At 36.8% G+C, this 23,363-nt stretch overlaps 1 protein-coding gene across 1 annotated transcript in view; it reads left to right on the forward strand.

Annotated features, from left to right (window-relative positions):
* Positions 1-23,363, forward strand: part of GRIK2 (glutamate ionotropic receptor kainate type subunit 2) — a 1,042,171-nt gene that overhangs the window by 684,135 nt on the left and 334,673 nt on the right. Inside the window, exons 13-15 of the mRNA XM_073789463.1 lie at positions 11,451-11,632; positions 18,611-18,664; positions 21,534-21,707. Of these exons, the coding sequence (XP_073645564.1) occupies positions 11,451-11,632; positions 18,611-18,664; positions 21,534-21,707 (410 nt within the window). The remainder of the gene's footprint in view (positions 1-11,450; positions 11,633-18,610; positions 18,665-21,533; positions 21,708-23,363) is intronic.

Raw genomic sequence — 23,363 nt, forward strand, 5'->3', positions numbered from 1 at the left:
AAAGATCCACATATCATAGATTTTTGAACTGAGATTCACATCAACACTCAGGCTATTGTGACTCTGATAGACTAAATCCCCCAAATTTACATTTGAGTCGCTCAAAATCTTGTGAGGTAAGTAAGCCAAGGGTAGCTTTCTTTTCTTTACTCATCCAAGGTTGGTATTAGATCGGTCTGCATTTATATAAATAACTTAATGAGAATAAGAGAAACTTAGAACTAGGAAAAATTTAGAGATAATCCAATTTAGTAATTTTTAGGCATTTTGGTTTTGGTAGCACTTTACACTCTTAATAATTACTGAGGATCTCTAAAAGCATTTATAATATGCTTATAAACATTTACAGTATTAGTAATAAAATTATAACATTTAAAAATATTAATTCATTTAATAATTGCAATAACAAATCTATTATCATATTTTTTTAACATCTTTATTGGAGTATAATTGCTTTACAATGGTATGTTAGTTTCAGCTTCACAACAAAATGAATCAGTTATATATATACATATATTCCCATATCTCTTCCCGCTTGCGTCTCCCTCCCTCCCACCCTCCCTATCCCACCCCTCCAGGCGGTCACAAAGCACCGAGCTGATCTCCCTGTGCTATGCGGCTGCTTCCCACTAGCTATCTACCTTACGTTTGGTAGTGTATATATGTCCATGCCTCTTTATCGCTTTGTCACCGTTTACCCTTCCCCCTCCCCATAGCCTCAAGTCCATTCTCTAGTAAGTCTGTGTCTTTATTCCTGTTTCACCCCTAGGTTTTTCATGTCATTTTTTTTTTTTTTAAATTCCATATATATGTGTTAGCATACGGTATTTGTCTCTCTCTTTCTGACTTACTTCACTCTGTATGACAGACTCTAGGTCTATCCACCTCATTACAAATAGCTCAATTTCGTCTCTTTTTATGGCTGAGTAATATTCCATTGTATATATGTGCCACATCTTCTTTATCCATTCATCCGATGATGGACACTTAGGTTGTTTCCATCTCTGGGCTATTGTAAATAGAGCTGCAATGAACATTTTGGTACATGACTCTTTTTGAATTATGGTTTTCTCAGGGTATATGCCCAGTAGTGGGATTGCTGGGTCATATGGTAGTTCTATTTGTAGCTTTTTAAGGAACCTCCATACTGTTCTCCACAGTGGCTGTATCAATTTACATTCCCACCAACAGTGTAAGAGGGTTCCCTTTTCTCCACACCCTCTCCAGCATTTATTGTTTCTAGATTTTTTGATGATAGCCATTCTGACTGCTGTGAGATGATATCTCATTGTAGTTTTGATTTGCATTTCTCTCATGATTAGTGATGTTGAGCATTCTTTCATGTGTTTGTTGGCACTCTGTATATCTTCTTTGGAGAAATGTCTATTTAGGTCTTCTGCCCATTTTTGGATTGGGTTGTTTGTTTTTTTGTTATTAAGCTGCATGAGCTGCTTATAAATTTTGGAGATCAATCCTTTGTCAGTTGCTTCATTTGCAAATATTTTCTCCCATTCTGAGGGTTGTCTTTTGGTCTTCTTTATGGTTTCGTTTCCTGCGCAAAAGCTTTTAAGTTTCATTAGGTCCCATTTGTTTACTCTTGTTTTTATTTCCATTACTCTAGGAGGTGGGTCAGAAAGAATCTTGCTGTGATTTATGTCATAGAGTGTTCTGCCTATGTTTTCCTCTAAGAGTTTGATAGTTTCTGGCCTTACATTTAGGTCTTTAATCCATTTTGAGCTTATTTTTGTGTATGGTGTTAGGGAGTGATCTAACTTCATACTTTTACATGTAGCTGTCCAGTTTTCCCAGCACCACTTATTGAATAGGCTGTCCTTTCTCCACGGTACATTTCTGCCTCCTTTGTCAAAGATAAGGTGACCATATGTGCGTGGGTTTATCTCTGGGCTTTCTATCCTGTTCCATTGATCTATCTTTCTGTTTTTGTGCCAGTACCATACCGTTTTGATAACTGTAGCTTTGTAGTATAGTCTGAAGTCTGGGAGCCTGATTCCTCCAGTTCCTTCTTTCGTTCTCAAGATTGCTTTGGCTATTCGGGGTCTTTTGTGTTTCCATACAAATTGCAAAATTCTTTGTTCTAGTTCTGTGATAAATGCCAGTGGTAGTTTGATAGGGATTGCATTGAATCTATAGATTGCTTTCGGTAGTAGAGTCATTTTCACAATGTTGATTCTTCCAATCCAAGAACATGGTATATCTCTCCATCTATTTGTATCATCTTTAATTTCTTTCATCAGTGTCTTATAATTTTCTGCATACAGGTCTTTTATCTCCTTAGGTAGGTTTATTCCTAGATATTTTATTCTTTTTGTTGCAATGGTAAATGGGAGTGTTTTCTTGATTTCACTTTCAGATTTTTCATCATTAGTATATAGGAATGCCAGAGATTTCTGTGCATTAATTTTGTATCCTGCCACTTTACCAAATTCATTGATTAGCTCTAGTAGTTTTCTGGTAGCATCTTTAGGGTTCTCTATGTATAGGATCATGTCATCTGCAAACAGTGACAGCTTTACTTCTTCTTTTCCGATTTGGATTCCTTTTATTTCCTTTTCTTCTCTGATTGCTGTGGCTAAAACTTCCAAAACTATGTTGAATAAGAGTGGTGAGAGTGGGCAACCTTGTCTTGTTCCTGATCTTAGTGGAAATGCTTTCAGTTTTTCACCATTGAGGATGATGTTTGCTGTGGGCTTGTCATATATGGCCTTTATTATGTTGAGGAAAGTTCCCTCTATGCCTACTTTCTGCAGGGTTTTTATCATAAATGGGTGTTGAATTTTGTCAAAAGCTTTCTCTGCATCTATTGAGATGATCATATGGTTTTTCTCCTTCAGTTTGTTAATATGGTTTATCACATTGATAGATTTGCGTATATTGAAGAATCCTTGCATTCCTGGAATAAACCCCACTTGATCATGGTGTATGATCCTTTTAATGTGCTGTTGGATTCTATTTGTTAGTATTTTGTTGAGGATTATTGCATCTATGTTCATCAGTGATATTGGCCTGTAGTTTTCTTTCTTTGTGACATCCTTGTCTGGTTTTGGTATCAAGGTGATGGTGGCCTCGTAGAAGGAGTTTGGGAGTGTTCCTCCCTCTGCTATATTTTGGAAGAGTTTGAGAAGGATAGGTGTTAGCTCTTCTCTAAATGTTTGATAGAATTCGCCTGTGAAGCCATCTGGTCCTGGGCTTTTCTTTGTTGGAAGATTTTTAATCACAGTTTCAATTTCAGTGCTTGTGATTGGTCTGTTCATATTTTCTATTTCTTCCTGATTCAGTCTTGGCAGGTTGTGCATTTCTAAGAATTTGTCCATTTCTTCCAGATTGTCCATTTTATTGGCATAGAGTTGCTTGTAGTAATCTCTCATGATCTCTTTTATTTCTGCAGTGTCAGTTGTTACCTCTCCTTTTTCATTTCTAATTCTATTGATTTGAGTCTTCTCCCTTTTTTTCTTAATGAGTCTGGCTAGTGGTTTATCTATTTTGTTTACCTTCTCAAAGAACCAGCTTTTAGTTTTATTGATCTTTGCTATTGTTTCCTTCATTTCTTTTTCCTTTATTTCTGATCTGATTTTTATGATTTCTTTCCTTCTGCTAGCTTTGGGGTTTTTTTGTTCTTCTTTCTCTAATTGCTTTAGGTGCAAGGTTAGGTTGTTTATTCGAGATGTTTCCTGCTTCTTAAGGTGGGCTTGTATTGCTATAAACTTCCCCCTTAGAACTGCTTTTGCTGCATCCCACAGGTTTTGGGTCGTTGTGTCTCCATTGTCATTTGTTTCTAGGTATTTTTTGATTTCCTCTTTGATTTCTTCAGTGATCACTTCATTATTAAGTAGTGTATTGTTTAGCCTCCATGTGTTTGTATTTTTTACAGATCTTTTCCTGTAATTGATATCTAGTCTCATGGCGTTGTGGTCAGAAAAGATACTTGATACAATTTCAATTTTCTTAAATTTACCAAGGCTTGATTTGTGACCCAAGATATGATCTATCCTGGAGAATGTTCCATGAGCACTTGAGAAAAATGTGTATTCTGTTGTTTTTGGATGGAATGTCCTATAAATATCAATTAACTCCATCTCGTTTAATGTATCATTTAAAGCTTGTGTTTCCTTATTTATTTTCATTTTGGATGATCTGTCCATTGGTGAAAGTGGGGTGTTAAAGTCCCCTACTATGAATGTGTTACTGTCGATTTCCCCTTTTATGGTTGTCAGTATTTGCCTTATGTATTGAGGTGCACCTATGTTGGGTGCATAAATATTTACAATTGTTATATCTTCCTCTTGGATCGATCCCTTGATCATTATGTAGTGTCCTTCTTTGTCTCTTCTAATAGTCTTTATTTTAAAGTCTATTTTGTCTGATATGAGAATTGCTACTCCAGCTTTCTTTTGGTTTCCATTTGCATGAAATACCTTTTTCCATCCCCTTACTTTCAGTCTGTATGTGTCTCTAGGTCTGAAGTGGGTCTCTTGTAGACAGCAAATATATGGGTCTTGTTTTTGTATCCATTCAGCCAATCTGTGTCTTTTGGTGGGAGCATTTAGTCCATTTACATTTAAGGTAATTATCGATATGTGTGTTCCTATTCCCATTTTCTTAATTGTTTTGGGTTCGTTATTGTAGGTCCTTTCCTTCTTTTGTGTTTCTTGCCTAGAGAAGTTCCTTTAGCAGTTGTTGTAGAGCTGGTTTGGTGGTGCTGAACTCTCTCAGCTTTTGCTTGTCTGTAAAGGTTTTAATTTCTCCATCAAATCTGAATGAGATCCTTGCTGGGTAGAGTAATCTTGGTTGCAGGTTTTTCTCCTTCAACACTTTCAATATGTCCTGCCACTCCCTTCTGGCTTGCAGAGTTTCTGCTGAAAGATCAGCTGTTAACCTTATGGGGATTCCCTTGTGTGTTATTTGTTGTTTTTCCCTTGCTGCTTTTAATATGTTTTCTTTGTATTTAATTTTTGACAATTTGATTAATATGTGTCTTGGCGTATTTCTCCTTGGATTTATCCTGTATGGGACTCTCTGTGCTTCCTGGACTTGATTAACGATTTCTTTTCCCATATTAGGGAAGTTTTCAACTATAATCTCTTCAAATATTTTCTCAGCCCCTTTCTTTTTCTCTTCTTCTTCTGGAACCCCTATAATTCGAATGTTGGTGCGTTTAATGTTGTCCCAGAGGTCTCTGAGACTGTCCTCAGTTCTTTTCATTCTTTTTTCTTTATTCTGCTCTGCAGTAGTTATTTCCACTATTTTATCTTCCAGGTCACTTATCCGTTCTTCTGCCTCAGTTATTCTGCTATTGATCCCATCTAGAGTACTTTTAATTTCATTTATTGTGTTGTTCATCGTTGCTTGCTTCATCTTTAGTTCTTCTAGGTCCTTGTTAACTGATTCTTGCAATTTGTCCATTCTATTGTCCATTCTATCTCCAAGATTTCGGATCAACCTTACTATCATTATTCTGAATTCTTTTTCAGGTAGACTGCCTATTTCCTCTTCATTTGTTAGGTCTGATGGGTTTTTATCTTGCTCCTTCATCTGCGGTGTGTTTTTCTGTCTTTTCATTTTGCTTATCTTACTGTGTTTGGGGTCTCCTTTTTTGCAGGCTGAAGGTTCGTAGTTCCTGTTGTTTTTTGTGTCTGTCCCCAGTGGCTAAGGTTGGTTCAGTGGGATGTGTAGGCTTCCTGGTGGAGGGTACTAGTGCCTGTGTTCTGGTGTATGAGGCTGGATCTTGACTTTCTGGTGGGCAGGTCCACGTCTGGTGGTGTGTTTTGAGGTGTCTGTAGATTTATTATGATTTGGGGCAGCCTCTCTGCTAATGGGTGGGGTTGTGTTCCTGTCTTGCTAGTTGTTTGGCATAGGATGTCCAGCACTGTAGCTTGCTGGTCGTTGAGGGAAGCTGGGTGCTGGTGTTGAGATGGAGATCTCTCGGAGATTTTTGCTGTTTGATATTATGTGCAGCTGGGAGGCCTCTTGTGGACCAGTGTCCTGAAGTTGGCTCTCCCACCTCAGAGGCACAGCACTGACTCCTGGCTGCAGCACCAAGAGCCTTTCATCCACAGGGCTCCTTAATTTGGGATGATTCATTGTCTATTCAGGTATTCCACAGATGCAGGGTATATCAAGTTGATTGTGGAGCTTTAATCCGCTGCTTCTGAGGCTGCTGGGAGAGATTTGCCTTTCTCTTCTTTGTTCTGACAGTTCCCAGGGGCTCAGCTTTGGATTTGGCCCCGCCTGTGCGTGTAGGTCGCCGGAGGGCGTCTGTTCTTTGCTCAGACAGGACGAGGTTAAAGGAGCCGCTGATTCGGAGGCTCTGGCTCACCCAGGCCGGGGGGTAGGGAGGGTCACGGAGTGCGGGGCGGGCCTGCAGCGGCAGAGGCCGGCGTTACGTTGCAGCCTGAGGCGCGCCGTGCGCTCTCCCGGGGAGCCGTCCCTGGATCCCGGGACCCTGGCAGTGGCGGGCTGCACAGGCTCCCCGGAGGGGCGCGTGGCTAGTGACCTGTGTTCGCACACAGGCCTCCTGGCGGCGGCAGCAGCGGCCTTAGCGTCCCATGTCCGTCTCTGGGCTCCGCACTCTTAGCCGCGGCTCGCGCCCGTCCCTGGAGCTCTCTCAAGCAGCGTTCTTAATCCCCTCTCCTCGTGCACCAGGAAACAAAGAGGGACGTAAAAGTCTCTTGCCTCTTCGGCAGGTCCAGACCCCTCCCCGGACTCTCTCCCGGCCAGCCGCGGCGCACCAACGCCCTGCAGGCAGTGTTCACGCCGCCAACCTCAGTCCTCTCCCGGCGCTCCGACAAAAGCCGGAGCCTCAGTTCCCAGTCCTGCCCGTCCCGGCGGGCGAGCAGACAAGCCTCTCGGCTGGTGAGTGCCGGTCGGCCCCGATCCTTTGCGCTGGAGTCTGTCCGCTTTGCCCTCCGCACCCCTGTTGCTGTGCTCTCCTCCGCGGCTCCCAAGCTCCCCCACTCCGCCTCCCGAATCTCCACCCGCGAAGGGGCTTCCTAGTGTGTGGACACTTTTCCTCCTTCACAGCTCTCTCCCGCTGGTGCAGGACCCGTCCCTATCCTTTTGTCTCTGTTTAGTTTTTTCTTTTGCCCTAACCAGGTACGTGGGGGGTTCCTTGCCTTTTGGGAGGTCTGAGGTCTTCTGCCAGCGTTCAGTAGGTGTTCTGTAGAAGTTGTTCCACGCGTAGATGTATTTCTGGTGTATCTGTGGAGAGGAAGGTGATCTCCGCGTCTTACTCTTCTGCCATCTTCTATTATCATATTTTAATGAAAAATACCTATATTTTCTAAAACAAAAATGTAATAAGAAGAGTGGCTTTGTTTTGCATTCTCATAAGTCTCTTTACTATTTGGTTTAATAGGAGGTAGTTGGATTTTCATATCTACTTCCTCGTTCAATCTGCCATGACATCATCCATGTCTTGTAACCCCTAGAACACTCCACTGCACATGTGTGATTGAATGAAAGTAAAAAAGCCAAATAACCTCTTATTATTATTATGAAAATAACTGGACCTCAGGGACCCTCCTGTGGGGGCTGTGGAGCACACTTTGAGAACTGCTGCTCTAGATAAGTCTCCTCCCATGACCTCACACTCTGGAAGCACTCTCTCCTCACAGATGCCCAAGCCAAACATCTGAGAAACCTCCCTGACTCAGCCCTTCTCCCTCACCAACCACTTATCATCTTTTCTCAAAAATCTCTAGTCCCTTTTTTTTTTTCCTTAGATTCCATATATACGTGTTAGCATACGGTATTTGTTTTTCTCTTTCTGACTTACTTCACTCTGTATGACAGACTCTAGGCAAAGTGAGAGAGTGGCATGGACATATATATATATACACTACCAAACGTAAAATAGATAGCTAGTGGGAAGCAGCCGCATAGCACAGGGAGATCAGCTGCATGCTTTGTGACCACCTAGAGGTGTGGGATAGGGAGGGCGGGAGGGAGACGCAAGAGGGAAGAGATATGGGAACATATGTATATGTATAACTGATTCACTTTGTTATAAAGCAGAAACTAACACACCATAAAAAAAAAAAAAAAAAAAAAACTCTAGTCCCTCCACTTCTATCTCTCCCTACCATCTTGACCTGAACACACACCTTACCCTTTCCCAACCTGCATTATTACAACTGTCTTCCAACTCTTCCTCCCGTTTTAGTTCTTCTCTTCTGTCCTCTATAGTGAAAATCTGAGTGATTCTTTTGAGATGCAGATTCCAAGTGAGCATTTTCTACCACCCTTAAGTTAAGGGCCTTAACTCTAATGTAAAAAGAAGGGCATCCTAAGCAGCCCTGCCCTCTTCTCAAATTACACTTGTCAGCACTTCTTCCTTGCTTCTTAAGATTCTTTGCCCATGCTCTCTCACCTCCACGCCAGTATAAAAGCTGTCTTTTCTTCCATCCATTCCTTCCATTCTTTCTCTTTTTATTTAGGTATGAACTTAGACATCACCTCCTTTGAGATAATTTCCCTGAACACTCCCACTCTGAGTTAGGTGATCCTGCTCTATGCTTCCTCAACCATCTGTACTTTCCCTATCAAAACAGTATTGCCGTTTTTCATTTATAATTGCTTGCTTGGTAGCATTTGTCCCCCTGTGTATTTTTAGCATGGTATGGGCAGGAAATTTGTCTATTTATATATTTCATTGTCTCCTCAATGTCTAGAACAGTGCTTGACCTACAGTAAAAATTTAATAAACATTTGATGCATAAGTAAATGAATGTCTTTTTTTCTCTCTCTTATTCCTACAGTCAGTTGTATTTACAGTTTTTTAATTCACTCTTCCTAATGAAGTTGGAAATCATTCTTTAATTGTTTTATTGTCTTATGCTACTAGTTAATACTAGTAGTATTAACTACTAGTTAATATAAAATAGTTATTATCCTACAATATAGCTATCAAAGGGTATCTCTCATAAGACACTTATCTGAAACCAGACCTATCTTTGGAAATTGGCCACACTCTTTGAATCTCTCACCTGGAAAGATTGTTAAAAATGTACATGCAGGTGTCCTATCGCCTGAAGATTCTTATTAGGTTGTTTAGATTGTACCCAAGCTTCACAGGTTACTATCATACCTTCCAAAGTTTGGGAGCCACTGCCTTACAGCAATTATATTCAGGTTTATTTATAAAAAGTAGTTAAACAATGTTACTACCCTTTAAGAATTTATTCTAATTTAGTTACAAAGTACTCCCATATGTAAAGAAATGTATAGCCTTTTATAGATGTTTTAGAGGATTTTATAAGCCCAATGTTAAATGCTGCTACAATTAAGCAGGTGTTATAAATTCAAATATTTGTTTTCATCTTTGTACAGTTCAGTGTTAACATCTGTACTCATTATATACATAATTCCCTAGACTGAATTGTATCATGTTTAATGGGTATATTTGATATCAATTAACATGTAATATTTATTTTACTAATAGTATTATACTGTGTAATTTATGCAAATATTATCTGTAGGATTTTATATATCAAAATTTTAAAACAACTTACAATGAAGTAAACTTTATGGGACAATGTTTTATTTAATGAATTCATTTAATTTTTTATAATTTTATTTATTATTATTTTTTTGGCTGCAATGGGTCTTCGTTGCTGCGCATGGGCTTTCTCTAGTTGTGGCGAGCGGGGGCTACTCTTCGTTGTGGTGCACGAGTTTCTGCTTGCCATGGCTTCTCTTGTGTGGAGCACGGGCTCTAGGCACACGGGCTTCAGTAGTTGTGGCACGTGGGCTCAGTAGTGGTGGCTCGCAGGCTCTAGAGCGCAGGCTCAGTAGCTGTGGTGCATGGGCTTAATTGCTCCAAGGCATGTGGGATCTTTCCAGACCAGGGATCGAACCCGTTTCCCCTGCATTGGCAGGTGGATTCTTAACCACAGTGCCACCAGGGAAGTCTGGTGGGATGATATTTTAAAAGCAAAAGATACTATATATTTATGAATTTACATATGTTTTATCTTGCATGTCTCAAGGATAAAAATACTGAAAATTAGTCATGTTAATTTTATTAACTATGTTGCAACATATTAAAGTGTATATAGCATTACATGTCTAAGAGGATCTATTATTTATTTAAAAACTGAATGAAAAAAAAATTCCTAGAATTAGATTTTATTCTTTATATCTCATATGTTATTTTAATACACAGTAGATTTTTAGTCATAGTAAGATTCTTTTAATTCCTGTTTCCAAATAGAGTTATATATATATAATAAAGAGAGTATGTGTGTGTGTGTGTGTGTATATATATATATATATAGAGAGAGAGAGAGAGAGAGAGTTATTTACAAATATTTTCCTTTATTATTGTTTGTCATAGTAATATTTGTGAAGGTAGTTTTTCAGGAAAGATAGAAGTAGAGTTTTAGAAATATAAAGATGAGATGGAAAAAGGGGTAAATAAGAAGGAAGAGGGGAGAAGGGGAAAGGAAATTGCTTAATTTTGTCCAAGCTAATAGAATTGTATGATCCTTCTTTTCTTATCATACTCTTATATATTGGATCTTTTATATCAGTTTTTAAGGGGGTTCATTAATTAGAAAGTTTCTATAAAGGAATAAATTCATTGATTTGTCTCTGTTATTTAAAAATGCATAACAGTTTAATGACCTATTGAAAATGGACCTATTAATTTGATACATTTTTGAAACATATAATCAGGAGCTACTTTTCTAGGAAAATGTTTGCTTTATTAGTAATTTCTGTGGTTATATTTATTTCTGAAGAAATACAGAATGATACAAATAAAAACAATACAAAGGAAAGTTTTATTTATTAAAGTAATTTAATTACACTTCTGGCTATTTAGTCTTTTTATTAAGAAAAGTATATCACTCTTACATATACATCAAATTACTATACCATTACTTGTGAACAAAAACAAGAAACAATAACCAAAGTTTGTAATAATAGAGAATAATTACATAAATTATGTCCACTAAAACTTAATTGGACAAACTAGAACAGTAATCACTAACTTACAATGACCTATAAGACATTGTCACAAAACAATTATTGACGTAAAATACAAAAAAAAACCCTCTATGTATATATGTGCAAATACATAGGAAGTATATGGAGGATAATATTTCAAGCCATCAACAGTGACAACCCACTGGGAGTAGAATTAGGATAGAGAGGGAAACATTTATTTTAAATTATTTTATCTATTTTAATTATTTACATTAACTTACAGTCATGTATGTCTTTCATACTTTGAGAAATACCCTAAGAATTTGAGAAGTGATTTTAACAAAAATAACTGGGGATTGGGAGTTCTGAAGTAGGAATTTCAATGGTCACGTCATGATGTACACATGTACATGGTCAAGGAAATCAGACACTGTGGTATGTTTTGTGATTCTATGAACTACTCTGTTTTTTCTGTAACATTCTATTTTTTTTCTTTTCCATTAAAGGTCTCATTCGCTTGCAGGAGCTCATCAAAGCTCCATCAAGATACAATCTTCGACTTAAGATCCGTCAACTACCTGCTGATACAAAGGATGCAAAACCCTTACTAAAAGAAATGAAAAGAGGCAAGGAGTTCCATGTCATCTTTGACTGTAGCCATGAAATGGCAGCAGGCATTTTGAAACAGGTAATCTTTAAATTATTTAAGTTCTTAATTCCTTTATTAAATTTGCGTTTGAAATTTTTTTTTACATCTTTATTGGAGTATAAGTGCTTTACAATGGTGTGTTAGTTTCTGCTGTATAACAAAGTAAATCAGCTATACATATACATAGATCCCCATATCTCCTCCCTCTTGCGTCTCCCTCTGACCCTCCCTATCCCACCCCTCTAGGTGGTCACAAAGCACTGAGCTGATCTCTCTGTTCTATGCAGCTGCTTCCCACTAGCTATCTATTTTACATTTGGTAGTGTGTACATGTCATTGCTACTCTCTCACTTTGTCCCAACTTCCCCTTCCCAGTCCCCCTCAAGCCGTGTCTTCAAGTCCATTCTCTACGTCGGCGTCTTTATTCCTGTCTTGCCCCTAGGTTCTTCAGAACCTTTTTCTTTTTTTAGATTCCATATATATGTGTTAGCATAGGTATTTGTTTTTCTCTTTCTGACTTACTTCACTCTTGTGACAGACTCTAGCTTCATCCACCTCACTATAAATAACTCAATTTTGTTTCTTTTTATGGCTGAGTAATATTCCATTGTATATATGTGCCACATCTTCTTTATCCATTCACCTGTTGATGGACTGTTAGGTTACTTCCATGTCCTGGCTATTGTAAATGGTGCTGCAGTGAACACTGTGGTGCATGTATCTTTTTGAATTATGGTTTTCTCAGGGTATATGCCCAGTAATGGGATTGCTGGGTCATATGGTAATTCTATTTTTAGGTTTTTTAAGGAACCTCCATACTGTTCTCCATAGTGGCTGTATCAGTTTACATTCCCACAACAGTGCAAGAGGGTTCCCTTTTATCCACCCTCTCCAGCATTTATTGTTTGTAGATCTTTTATGATGGCTATTCTGACCGGTGTGAGGTGATACCACATTGTGGTTCTGATTTGCATTTCTCTGATGATTAGTGATGTTGAGCATCCTTTCATGTGTTTGTTGGCAATCTGTATATCTTCTTTGGAGAAATGTCTATTTAGGTCTTCCACCCATTTTTGGATTGGGTTGTTTGTTTTTTTGATATTAAGCTGCATGAGCTGCTTGTATATTTTGGAGATTAATCCTTTGTCAGTTGCTTCATTTGCAAATATTTTCTCCCATTCTGAGGGTTGTCTTTTTGTCTCGTTTATTTATTTATTTATTTATTTTTTGGCTACACTGTGTGGCATGTGGGAATCTTAGTTCCCCACCAACCAGGGATCAAACCCATGCCCCCTGCTGTGGAAGCGTGGAGTATTAACCACTGGACCGCCAGAGAAGTCCCCTGTTTTTTTGTTTTTTAAATCAAAGTGTTATTGTTACACAGTCGGTTTAAAAAAAAAGCCAGAGAAGTCACCTTGATGTGATTTTCTGATAAAAAGTCTAAGTACTTTAATTAATTGTCTTAAAAGAAAAGTAATATAAATATTGATGATCTTTAAAGCACATTGAATATCCGAGGTTCCTTTCAAATGGCTAAAATGCCGTTTGTTAATGTGAATATTGATCAATGAAGTAGATATTTCTGTTTTGTGCTGAAATGAGGGAATAAACTTCAAATCAACAATTAAGCAGCTCAACCATTAAAATCAACTAGTAAGAAAAAGAGAAAAAAAAAATGTTCTTTACCTGTCATGTACGCTCAGATGCCTTACACATTTGATCTTATTTAATTATCACCATAACCAAATGAAGTAGGGACTAGCTCCACTTTACAGACAAAGAAACTGAGTCTCAGAAAGATTAAGTAGCTTGATCAATGTCCATCATTGATCAAGGAAATAGCAGAGGGATTTATATTTCTCTTAGTGATGTTAGGAAGTATTCATTTCAGAATAAGCATTGCCTACCTAAAAAGATAATTCTAAATCAATCAAATGAAACAATTCATAGCAGTAAAACCTCTTACTATTACTTCAGCACTATTCAGGCCTAACAGCACACTGGAAAACAATTATTATTAGCTCATATCTTATATATGAGGGGATTGATGTAAGGGGTTAAATAGCTAGTACAAGGCTGTACTATGTAGTAGAGCCTGAATTTGAACACAAGTCTTTGGACTTTGTTTTTTAAGCTCTTCTATACACACTGCCTGACTGGAGATTAGCCACCTGTCTTGAAACCTCTCAAATGTAGGATAAAATATCTCTACTAGAGAGTTATGCAGATTCAGATGTCAAATTATATCTCATAAAATATAACTACCAACAGTAAATGTCTGTTATAACATGGTTAGTTTATTAAGCAGATGTTTATCCAATCTTCCAATATGATGTTGGTTTCACTACAGTAAAATATTTAATTGGATTTGGAAAATTGCTCTAGTGTTATATTTGAGTAATAAAGAATATAAGGGTGGTTGTTGTTGTTTGGTTGCGTCTTTTTGGGAACAAAATGATGCGATAAAGTAAGCACTGGAATCTAGCATAGGGATTTGTTTTTCATTTAATACCAAACAATTCTTGGTCACATTTAGAATACACAAACTTGGAAAGGATACCTTTCCTTTATGCCTGGAGTGAGTATCGCTGTACTATCTGTCAGTGACAAATAATAGGCTTTTGGTAGGCTTTCTCTAGGCCTCCAACAAGTATATAGGTGATCAGTTGTCTTGTCTCTAGAGTAACTAACTCTGACTTACTTTGCTGTTTGAAAGGTGAGAGTATCCATCACCTTTAATAATAGAATTTCCATTCTGGCTTCTAGTTGATATATCCCTTATTTCATACTTGTTTTCTGATGTGTAACCTGCTATTTGCAAAACGAAAACAGAATTAAAGTAGTATCTAAAATATATACAACAGTAAAATTATATAATTTTAACAAGATTAGTAGGTGAAAAATCAGAACGGAGGGGAAATGAGAATATGAAAGTTAAGTTGAAGTCAGAGTAACACTATTGCACAGAATGCATGCTTTTTGATCCTGTAACACTGGCAGACCACACATGGTGGGATTTTTTTAAAACTTACCTTGTCCCAGAGAGCATTTATCTCATATTTGGATCTTAGCTACTCTAGAAACCAATTCAAAAAGAAAGTAAATAGCTTCTTTTTTGTAACTGCAGCAGTACATTTAATAGGACTCCATTTTATGATTTATGAAATTTTTCTGAGATTCCTCAATGTTGGCTAATGATCACACTCCAAAGAAATGGTACAAGAGTTGAAGATAAGACACAAATGGGCTTTCAGCTTGTCTGGCTTAATCCAAGAACAAATATTAGGAGTATCAAGAAAAAGAGATGTTTGTTTGTTTTATTTAAACTGACTGAGCTCTTACTGAATAGTGAGCAACCATGGATTTGAAGTTTTCCTGCCTGAGAGCTTTAAAAGTGAGTGAAGCCTGGGCTTGGCGAGATTTCCTCTGAGGCAAATCAAGGGCACTCATTGGCATACATGTCTTAATAGCAAAAGATTCCACCTCTACTCAGATTTGTCAAAGAGAATCCTCCATGGCAGGGCCAGGATGCTGTGGAGTAAAGTCTCACAAAGACATTCTATCACAGAAAAAAATAGCAACCAAGGACTTTAAAGTCCATATCAGAGAGTGTGAAATCAAATTTTTAGCCTGGAAAAATGTAAAAGCAGATACAAAGAAACTGCTACAGCAGCAAGAAGTAAAATATAATAAAATTTTAAGAAATACGTATAAAGTCTAACCCCTCCGATTGTTAACCTTAAGCAATGTAACGTCCAGATATAACCTGAAGGATAAACTGGTTGCAAAGTATATGCCTGGATAACTGCATGTGTTAATTTGTCATATGGCATTGTTAACGCTACATCAGTTAAATGTTGGGAAATTCTAACAATATTTTGATTTGGGAAAAAATTATTCTGTGGTATTTCTTTCCAGGAGGGGTGACGTGGCTCAAGCAATTTTCTTTTGTGGCCACTCTTATTTATACACAAGAAGATAATAATTCAGAAGCACTAGTAGCAAGACATAAATGCTATAATTAAAAGAAGGTCCAGAACAAGTTCTTTTTTAATTCCCATTGGAAATTATTAACTCACCTTTCAAGAGAGTATCCCCTTTGTTCACTTTTGTTCATGTTAGAGTATAGGTACTCCATCAAAAATAACTAAACTTTTCTACTTAGATCTAAGTTCGTAGTCCATACTGACTCTTGTTTTCAGAATCAAAGACTGAAGGGAGGTCAGTGAAATGCTCACACAGTCCTCAGTTATCCCTTAAAGGTTTCTTTTCAACGTAATGAAGAAGAAACCTGGGGCTGGTGCAGAACACCATTTTCTTAACCACCTCCCACCCTCGCCTCCAAAACACAATTTCCAGGATTGGGCTGAGATTCCCAGGTTTTCGAATTATCAAGGAGGAAACAGCCAAAATTTTAGAATGTATAGATCCTAAATGGATCTGTATCTTTGGGAATATAAAATATGCCACTTTATAAAAGGCATAGATTATGCTCTATATCCAAGCTCCAAGAGTTAGAGACCTGGAGTTTATTTTCACTCACTGTCTCAATTTGTTGACTAATTTATTCATTCTTATTATGTCTTAGTTTCTTCACCTGTAAAATAAGTATAATAACAGGACCTACGTCATAGGATTTTTAATGAGGCCTAAATTGATTAAGATGTGCAGTGTGCTTAGAATAGTACCCAGCACTTTTTAGGCATTATGTAAGTGTTATTTATAGTTATACATCTGAATCACTGTTTCTTTCATTTATCCCAATCGATATTTCTATGCCTATTGAGTTGGTAAAGTAACAAATATCGACAAGGGTAATGCTGAACTCTCATTGAGTAGTTCTGAAGTTGCGAGACCTTTAACACATATCCATCAGGAACAATGAATACCTTCTACAAAGATAATCTTGTAAATTTTTATTTAATAAGAAAAATTTTCTCTTATTTTGCTTAAATGTAAATTTATCAGAGAGTTATTGGCTCATGTAATTTTTATCCATTCAGGAAATATTATTTGTTTCCTAAAAGTTGTACATCCAATTCAGTTGTGTGTGGGGGGGTGTTCCCCATACCACAAGCAGTGCTCTGATGCCAGCACATTGTCCTACAACCCAATTCAGTTCTCACAGCATCTATCCAGAGGTAGCATCCGATTCTGCAGGTTAAGGGCTTAGTCCTACAAGACTGTTTCCCCACCTCCCCCACTTCGGACATGAACCACAAGTCCAGGTAATCACTTGTGCTTCTGACCCACCGGCTATAGATTGGAGGTTCCTACAACCCCCTCCTTAGGTTCGATTAATTTGCTAGAGCAACTCACAGAACTTAGAGAAACATTTTACGTACTAGATTCCCGGTTTATTATGAAAGGATGTAACTCAGTAACAGCCAGATTGGAAGAGATGCATAGGGCAAGATACAGGGAAAGGGCAAGGAGCTTCCTCGACCCTTCTGAGTATGCCACTCTCCTCGCACCTCCACATGTTCACCAACCTGGAAGCTCTCCAGATCCTCTCCTTTTGGGTTTTTCTGGTGGCTTCAGTTCATAGGCATGATTGATTAAATCATTGGCCATGGCGATTGAACTCAGTCTCCAGCCCCTCTTCCTTCCCAGGAGGTCACCGGGGTAGAACTGAAAGTTTCAACCTTCCAATCATGAGATTGCTTTCCCCTGGCAACCAGCACCCACCCTCCCATCTTAGGGGATTTTCCAAAGTCACCTCATTTGACATAAACTCAGTTGTGGTTGAAAGGGGCTTGCTAAGAATAACAAGACACCCATTTCACCTTTATGGCTCTAAAGCAATTTCAGGAAGTGAAGAAAAGAAACCAAATATTATAACAAAGATGTTCCCATTGCTTTTATTGTTTGGGAAATTCTAAGAGTATCTGGAGTTTTGTGCCAGAAATGGGATGAAGACCAAATACATATTTCTTATTATAAATTACAATATCACAATTCCTAAGTTCCTTTCCTCTGCTCAATTCTTTGATGCTACCTATCATTAACAAATGTTTCTCCCTGTAAAAAAAATACATTTCATGTATCCCAAAATTTTTCACAAACATCTATCTTTTCTTACTGAACAGCTAATGCTGTGGAAATACAAATTTTATTGTAGCTAATTGGTTAATACCTACCTATGGGTATGGAATACAAAGGATGTAGCTGGGGCAGCTACTTAGTAAACCAATTTGAGTAGTTAGTAGTTTGTGGAAGAATATTAGATGCACCTGAGAATACTTGTTTCCTACTAAGAGCTCTTCATTCAGCTCAAAAATGCATCGTTTTTCAATTATCATCACCAACTACTATTCACTGATAAATAGCTATTTCTAAAGGATTCTGTATTTTCAGAGAGGAAATTGACACTTCTTATGACTGGAAGTTCTAACCCAAAAGTCCTTGTTTTAAGACTGATAGTTTAAAATTGATGAGGACTTTAGAAGTGTGAAATAAAACATAGTAAATTTCAATTGTTCATTAATAAAAAATAAACTTGCCTTTATCTGTACAGTGGTGATTTACATTTGCTTCATTAATACTAAGAAAACGTCTCTAAAATGCTAAAAAAAATTCCTGTTGGTATTGTACTTTGGAGCACTGTTTTCCTAATTGAGTAATACTTTTCAACAAAATAAAATGGTGTTCCTTATTATGGAATTTGTAGTGAAGATATTACAAATATAATGAACTTAGATTTGCTCATTTGAGGTTTTGTTTCAAATTTAATGCCCCTTTTAATATGTAAAACATAAGCTTTACAATTGCAAACATTCAATTAATAGCTTTTCTATCAAGAGAATTGGTCCAGAAATTCCTTTGTAACCACTAATCTTCTTTAACTATGGAAAAAAGATTTAGTTTGACCCAATTTTAATGTAACCTGAATACTATAAGCTGATTCTTCATTACATTCTGCTATTTTCATCTCACTTGTCTTATTGACATAATGTATTTCATCTAACGTGTACCTTCAATATTAATATTTTAATATTTTTATTTTTTACTTCTTAGGCATTAGCTATGGGAATGATGACAGAATATTATCATTACATCTTTACCACACTGGTAAGTAATTTATTAAAACATAAAGATAATGCTCTAAATTTTCTTATAATGAATTTCAGGATGAAAAACGGGTTTTTGAGTGGGAAGAAGTAATATAATACTGGCACTTTTAAAGTTATGATTTATTTTATTTTGATAAAACCCAAGAGGAATTATCATCATAGAGAACTAATGATTCTTGGTGGGAAGCTGATGATTTTGAAATAATATCGTTTCAGATATTAATTCAAAATAATGTCTTATTTTTATATTGCTTAGAGGACTTTCAGAACATAATGGATTTTAAAATTAGTTTGCTGAGAAATCAATGTTTAAGAAAAGTACAAATTCTTATGTTGTTAGCTCTATTGACTTAACCGAAATCAGGTTTATTGAAGCTGCTCCTTTAGTAGATTAAATTTCCTATTCTGTTTTTGCGTATGTTAAGTTGGATTTTTTAAGTAAATATGATTTAATTTGCAGTTAGCAAATTGAATGTTACCCTTATCTTTTGTCTTTAGGTAACCACTACAGTTTTTTCTCAATATGCATGAAAATCTGACATTCTTTTTTTTTTATCAAACCTACTTACCCTTAGCTCTATTTCTTTACCAATACATTATCCTAGTTTTCCTTCCACTGTGAAACAGCTATCTGTCTCTGTCACTATTTCCTGCCCATCCCCCCAATATGAGAGTATCTCCAAGTTTGGGCATGTATCTTATTTTCTTTTTTCCTCTTCAATTATTTTCTTCAGAACTGGTATGTACTTAGAGCTTCAATTATGACCTTTGTTCAAATGAGATCTAAATGTCTATCTGTAATATTCCTGAATTGTTGTATATCGCTGCGCTGCAGAACGTTTTCTAATCGTTGTGGCATTAAGATAATTTCAAGTTATTTAAACCTTAATGTATTGTCCTCTGAAGTGACTCATCTTCTGACTCTTCCTTCAAAACTTCCACTGTTTCTAACTCCTGTATCCCCAACAAAATGCCACTGATTTTTTCTCCATAGTGTCTGTAGTATGCATCTTCTCCTTTCCCACAATGACCAGTCTAACCAATGCTCTCTCTTTGTTAGCTCAAAAGTTTTCCAATTGATCTCTTTGCTTTTAGGAGTCTTGAAGTTACCAGATTAAATTACTAAAATTTAGTAATTGGTCTCAATTACTAAATTTTAAATCTAAATTGATCACAATAGCTTCTTGTAAAAACAACTCTTCTTCAATGAAGATGCTTCACACAGTAGGTTGTATTTTACTGGTAAATACTAAGGCTAACTCTGCTGTATATCTGTATCACTTCCCACCAGGCAACTTTTTTGCAGTCTGTGAGAAACTTAGTGATGGGCTGGTGGAGAGTGAGTGGAAGCCTTCACTCGTCAGCAAATTATATTTCAATGCTGTTGAAACTCAGTTCTACCATAATCATAAGATTTTAGGGAAATCGAAAGCATCTCTTAATAAGGAAAAAAATGGAAAAAAAAAACTAGTTTAGTATATGTAGGACTCATCTAGCCTATAATTGAAGGTCCTTTTCAGTTTGATTCTAACCTAACTTTTCTATTTTCTTTTGCCACTGTTCTCCCTCATGAATTCTCTTATAGCCAAACTGATTTAGGTCAGTCTCCTGAGTAGACTTTATATTTTCTAATTTTTGTATCTCTACTGACATTTTGGTTTCCTTTTGTCTTTTGACTATCAAGAGCATGGCCATTCTTTAATGGCAGCTCAGATCCCATCTGCTCTGTGAAGTTGTTCTTTACTATAAAAATTGAAAATCATTTGTCTTGCTTCTGACTCTTTGCACTTATCACTTGTACTCTTTTGCCCCTTAGCATATATTGTACTACATTTCATATATATATATATATATATATATATATATATATATATATGTAACCAGAGAGAGAGAGAGAGAGATAATCTCCTTGGCTAGATTGCAAATGTTGAAAACTAAAAACCTAAAAGTTCCTTATATTTTTCACAGCACAGAATAGAGCTCAGGCCAACGTCAGCTTCTCTTCACTGAATTTTGCTTCTATAATCTAGTCGGTACAGCTGTATGAGCAAGCTGTGCCCAGGACTAATGGCATTGATCTTGCCCTGGCTCTCAGTAGTTCTCAATGTTGTCTGTAAGATCTAAGGAATAGCTAATGCCAACTCAATGGGGGCAAAAGTCCCACATGCTGCATGTTCTCATAGTGACATCCGACTGCCCCGACAGCTTTGGCCTCCTATCTCCTGGGCAAATCCAGAGCACTCACTATATATAGAGTAGAAAGGGCAACCAAAATCTGAAGTGTTCCTTATGGGGGAGTTGCTAGATAGGGTATAAGACAAAAGAACTACAAGAGTTCTTGTAACCAATAAGGCCAGTTTTGTTAACTTTTTTCCTCAGCTTTGATATAATTTTCATTAGTTAGAAGCTATATTTCATGATCTGTTTCTTAAAAAAAAAAGAAGAAAGACAAAGCAAAATAACACAAAAATGGCAATAACCAGTCAAGGAAGCAAGACATGGGAAAACACCTATAATCAGTTAAATATAAAAGAGTAATGCATAAAATTTAAGGGCAAGCTATCCCTAACATAGAGAAGAAAGCTTATGCAAACCTTAAAGGTAGGTTGTAGAAAAGCCTGTTGTTCCACTGGTGGAACTGGAATAATATATATATATGTACTTGTTTATGTAGAGTGTATATATATTTGCATTGGCAAAACATGAGGATAGTGTATTTGAATCTTGGTGATTTGTGATGTTTGAACATCACTTGAGACACAGTGGTGTTAAGTAACCTAAAGCAAGCAGGAATACATGATTATTTCAATTATACTTGCCTATGAATATTCTCTCTTGATACTAACACAAAGAAATTTGTCTTTTAGGACCTCTTCGCTCTTGATGTAGAGCCCTACCGATACAGTGGCGTTAACATGACAGGGTTCAGAATATTAAATACAGAAAATACACAAGTCTCCTCCATCATTGAAAAGTGGTCTATGGAACGGTTGCAGGCACCTCCGAAACCCGACTCAGGTTTGCTGGATGGATTTATGACGGTATGAATACCCACTTAAAGATCAGTTTGTGTGTTTCTAAGTAATATTGCATAAATTATTGAGTCCTCTGGATCCAAACTTCGGTTTAGTTATTAATGTTAAAGGCATGATATCAGAAGTACTATTGCCAAAAAAAAAAAGTACTATTGCCAATAATTCGATTAACAATTTTCTAAATCAATTTTATGTGGCAAATTTAACTTTTATCCAAGTATCTCAAAAGCATTACAACTATTGTCAGAAAACTACAGTGTAGGGGATTTCTCTAAAATTAATTACTGCTATATATAGGATAAATTAAAGACTGAAAAGAAGACATTAACCTGAAAGTTATCCTTCTTAACTACCAGTATATGATTACTCTTCATCATGTTGGTTTCTGATATCTGATGTCATATAAATGACTTACATCCCACTAAAATTTCCCTTGAGTTTACTCTTTAAGGTTCAGAATTCACCAATAATCACACTTGTTATTTTCAAGTCTTGGTTTTGAACCTAGAAACTAGACTAATGTTTAAACTGTGAAAGAAGGGTACATTTTATGTAACTTTAGTTGTTTATACCAGTTCTGCCAATGAAAATCTAATGCAGTGTACATACATAAGTTAAAATTTTCTAATAGTTATGTTAAAAAACATACACCAAAAGGTAAATTTCAATATTATTAATTTATTTTATTTAACCCATTGTATCAAAAATGCCATTGTTTAAACAATCACTATAAAAATTATGACTGAAATATATTACATTCTTTTTTTCTGTTAAGTCTTTGAAAGTTGGTGTGCATTTGACACTTCACTTATTAGTTCAGACTAGTCACATTTCAAGTTCTCAGTAGCCAAATGTAGCTACTGGCCACCTTATAGGACCAGGTAAGTTTATGCTGTACTATTTAACAAATTATAAATGTCTGATATATTCTCATTCAATCTATTTTCTATAGACAAAGTTACTGCTGCAATTTAGTAAATAGCCCAGCACTTTGGCAATATTTACATTTCCTAGGTCATTAAAAAGTGTCATTCTAAGGCTTCCCTGGTGGCGCAGTGGTTGAGAGTCTGCCTGCCGATGCAGGGGACACAGGTTCGTGCCCCGGTCCGGGGGAATCCTACATGCCGCGGAGCGGCTGGGCCCGTGAGCCATGGCCGCTGAGCCTGTGCGTCCGGAGCCTGTGCGTCCGGAGCCTGTGCTCCGCGATGGGAGAGGCCGCAGCGGTGAGAGGCCCGCAGGGCAAAAAAAAGAAAAAAAAAAAAAAGTCATTCTAAATGGAAATTTTATAAGCAGAAACATCCTCTATCCTGATGTGTGGAAAAGTTTTTTCTATTATGATTGTAATGTTTCCATTAATTGCTTCAATGGGGCTTCAAAGTATGTTTTTAATGTTGTAGCAAAATAAAGGAAATTTTTGTGTTTTTCTTCCCTTAAAAGATTTAGTAATACAAATTGAGTGTCTTCATAGAGACTGTGAAGAAATCATAGTTACCCTCTAGGCACCAACGTTCTAATGGAAAGGAAAAAAAAAAAAAGACATTTATTTTCTTTTAATGAGAAAAATAACCTACTAGAATTTGAAAATATATTATATCCACATTATTGTTTTAAGGAAATAGTATGAGGGGAATTTTACTCCTGTGCATAAAAAGAGATGGTTGA

Source organism: Tursiops truncatus, chromosome 12, assembly GCF_011762595.2.
Source record: "Tursiops truncatus isolate mTurTru1 chromosome 12, mTurTru1.mat.Y, whole genome shotgun sequence".
Classification (NCBI taxonomy): Eukaryota; Metazoa; Chordata; class Mammalia; order Artiodactyla; family Delphinidae; genus Tursiops; species Tursiops truncatus.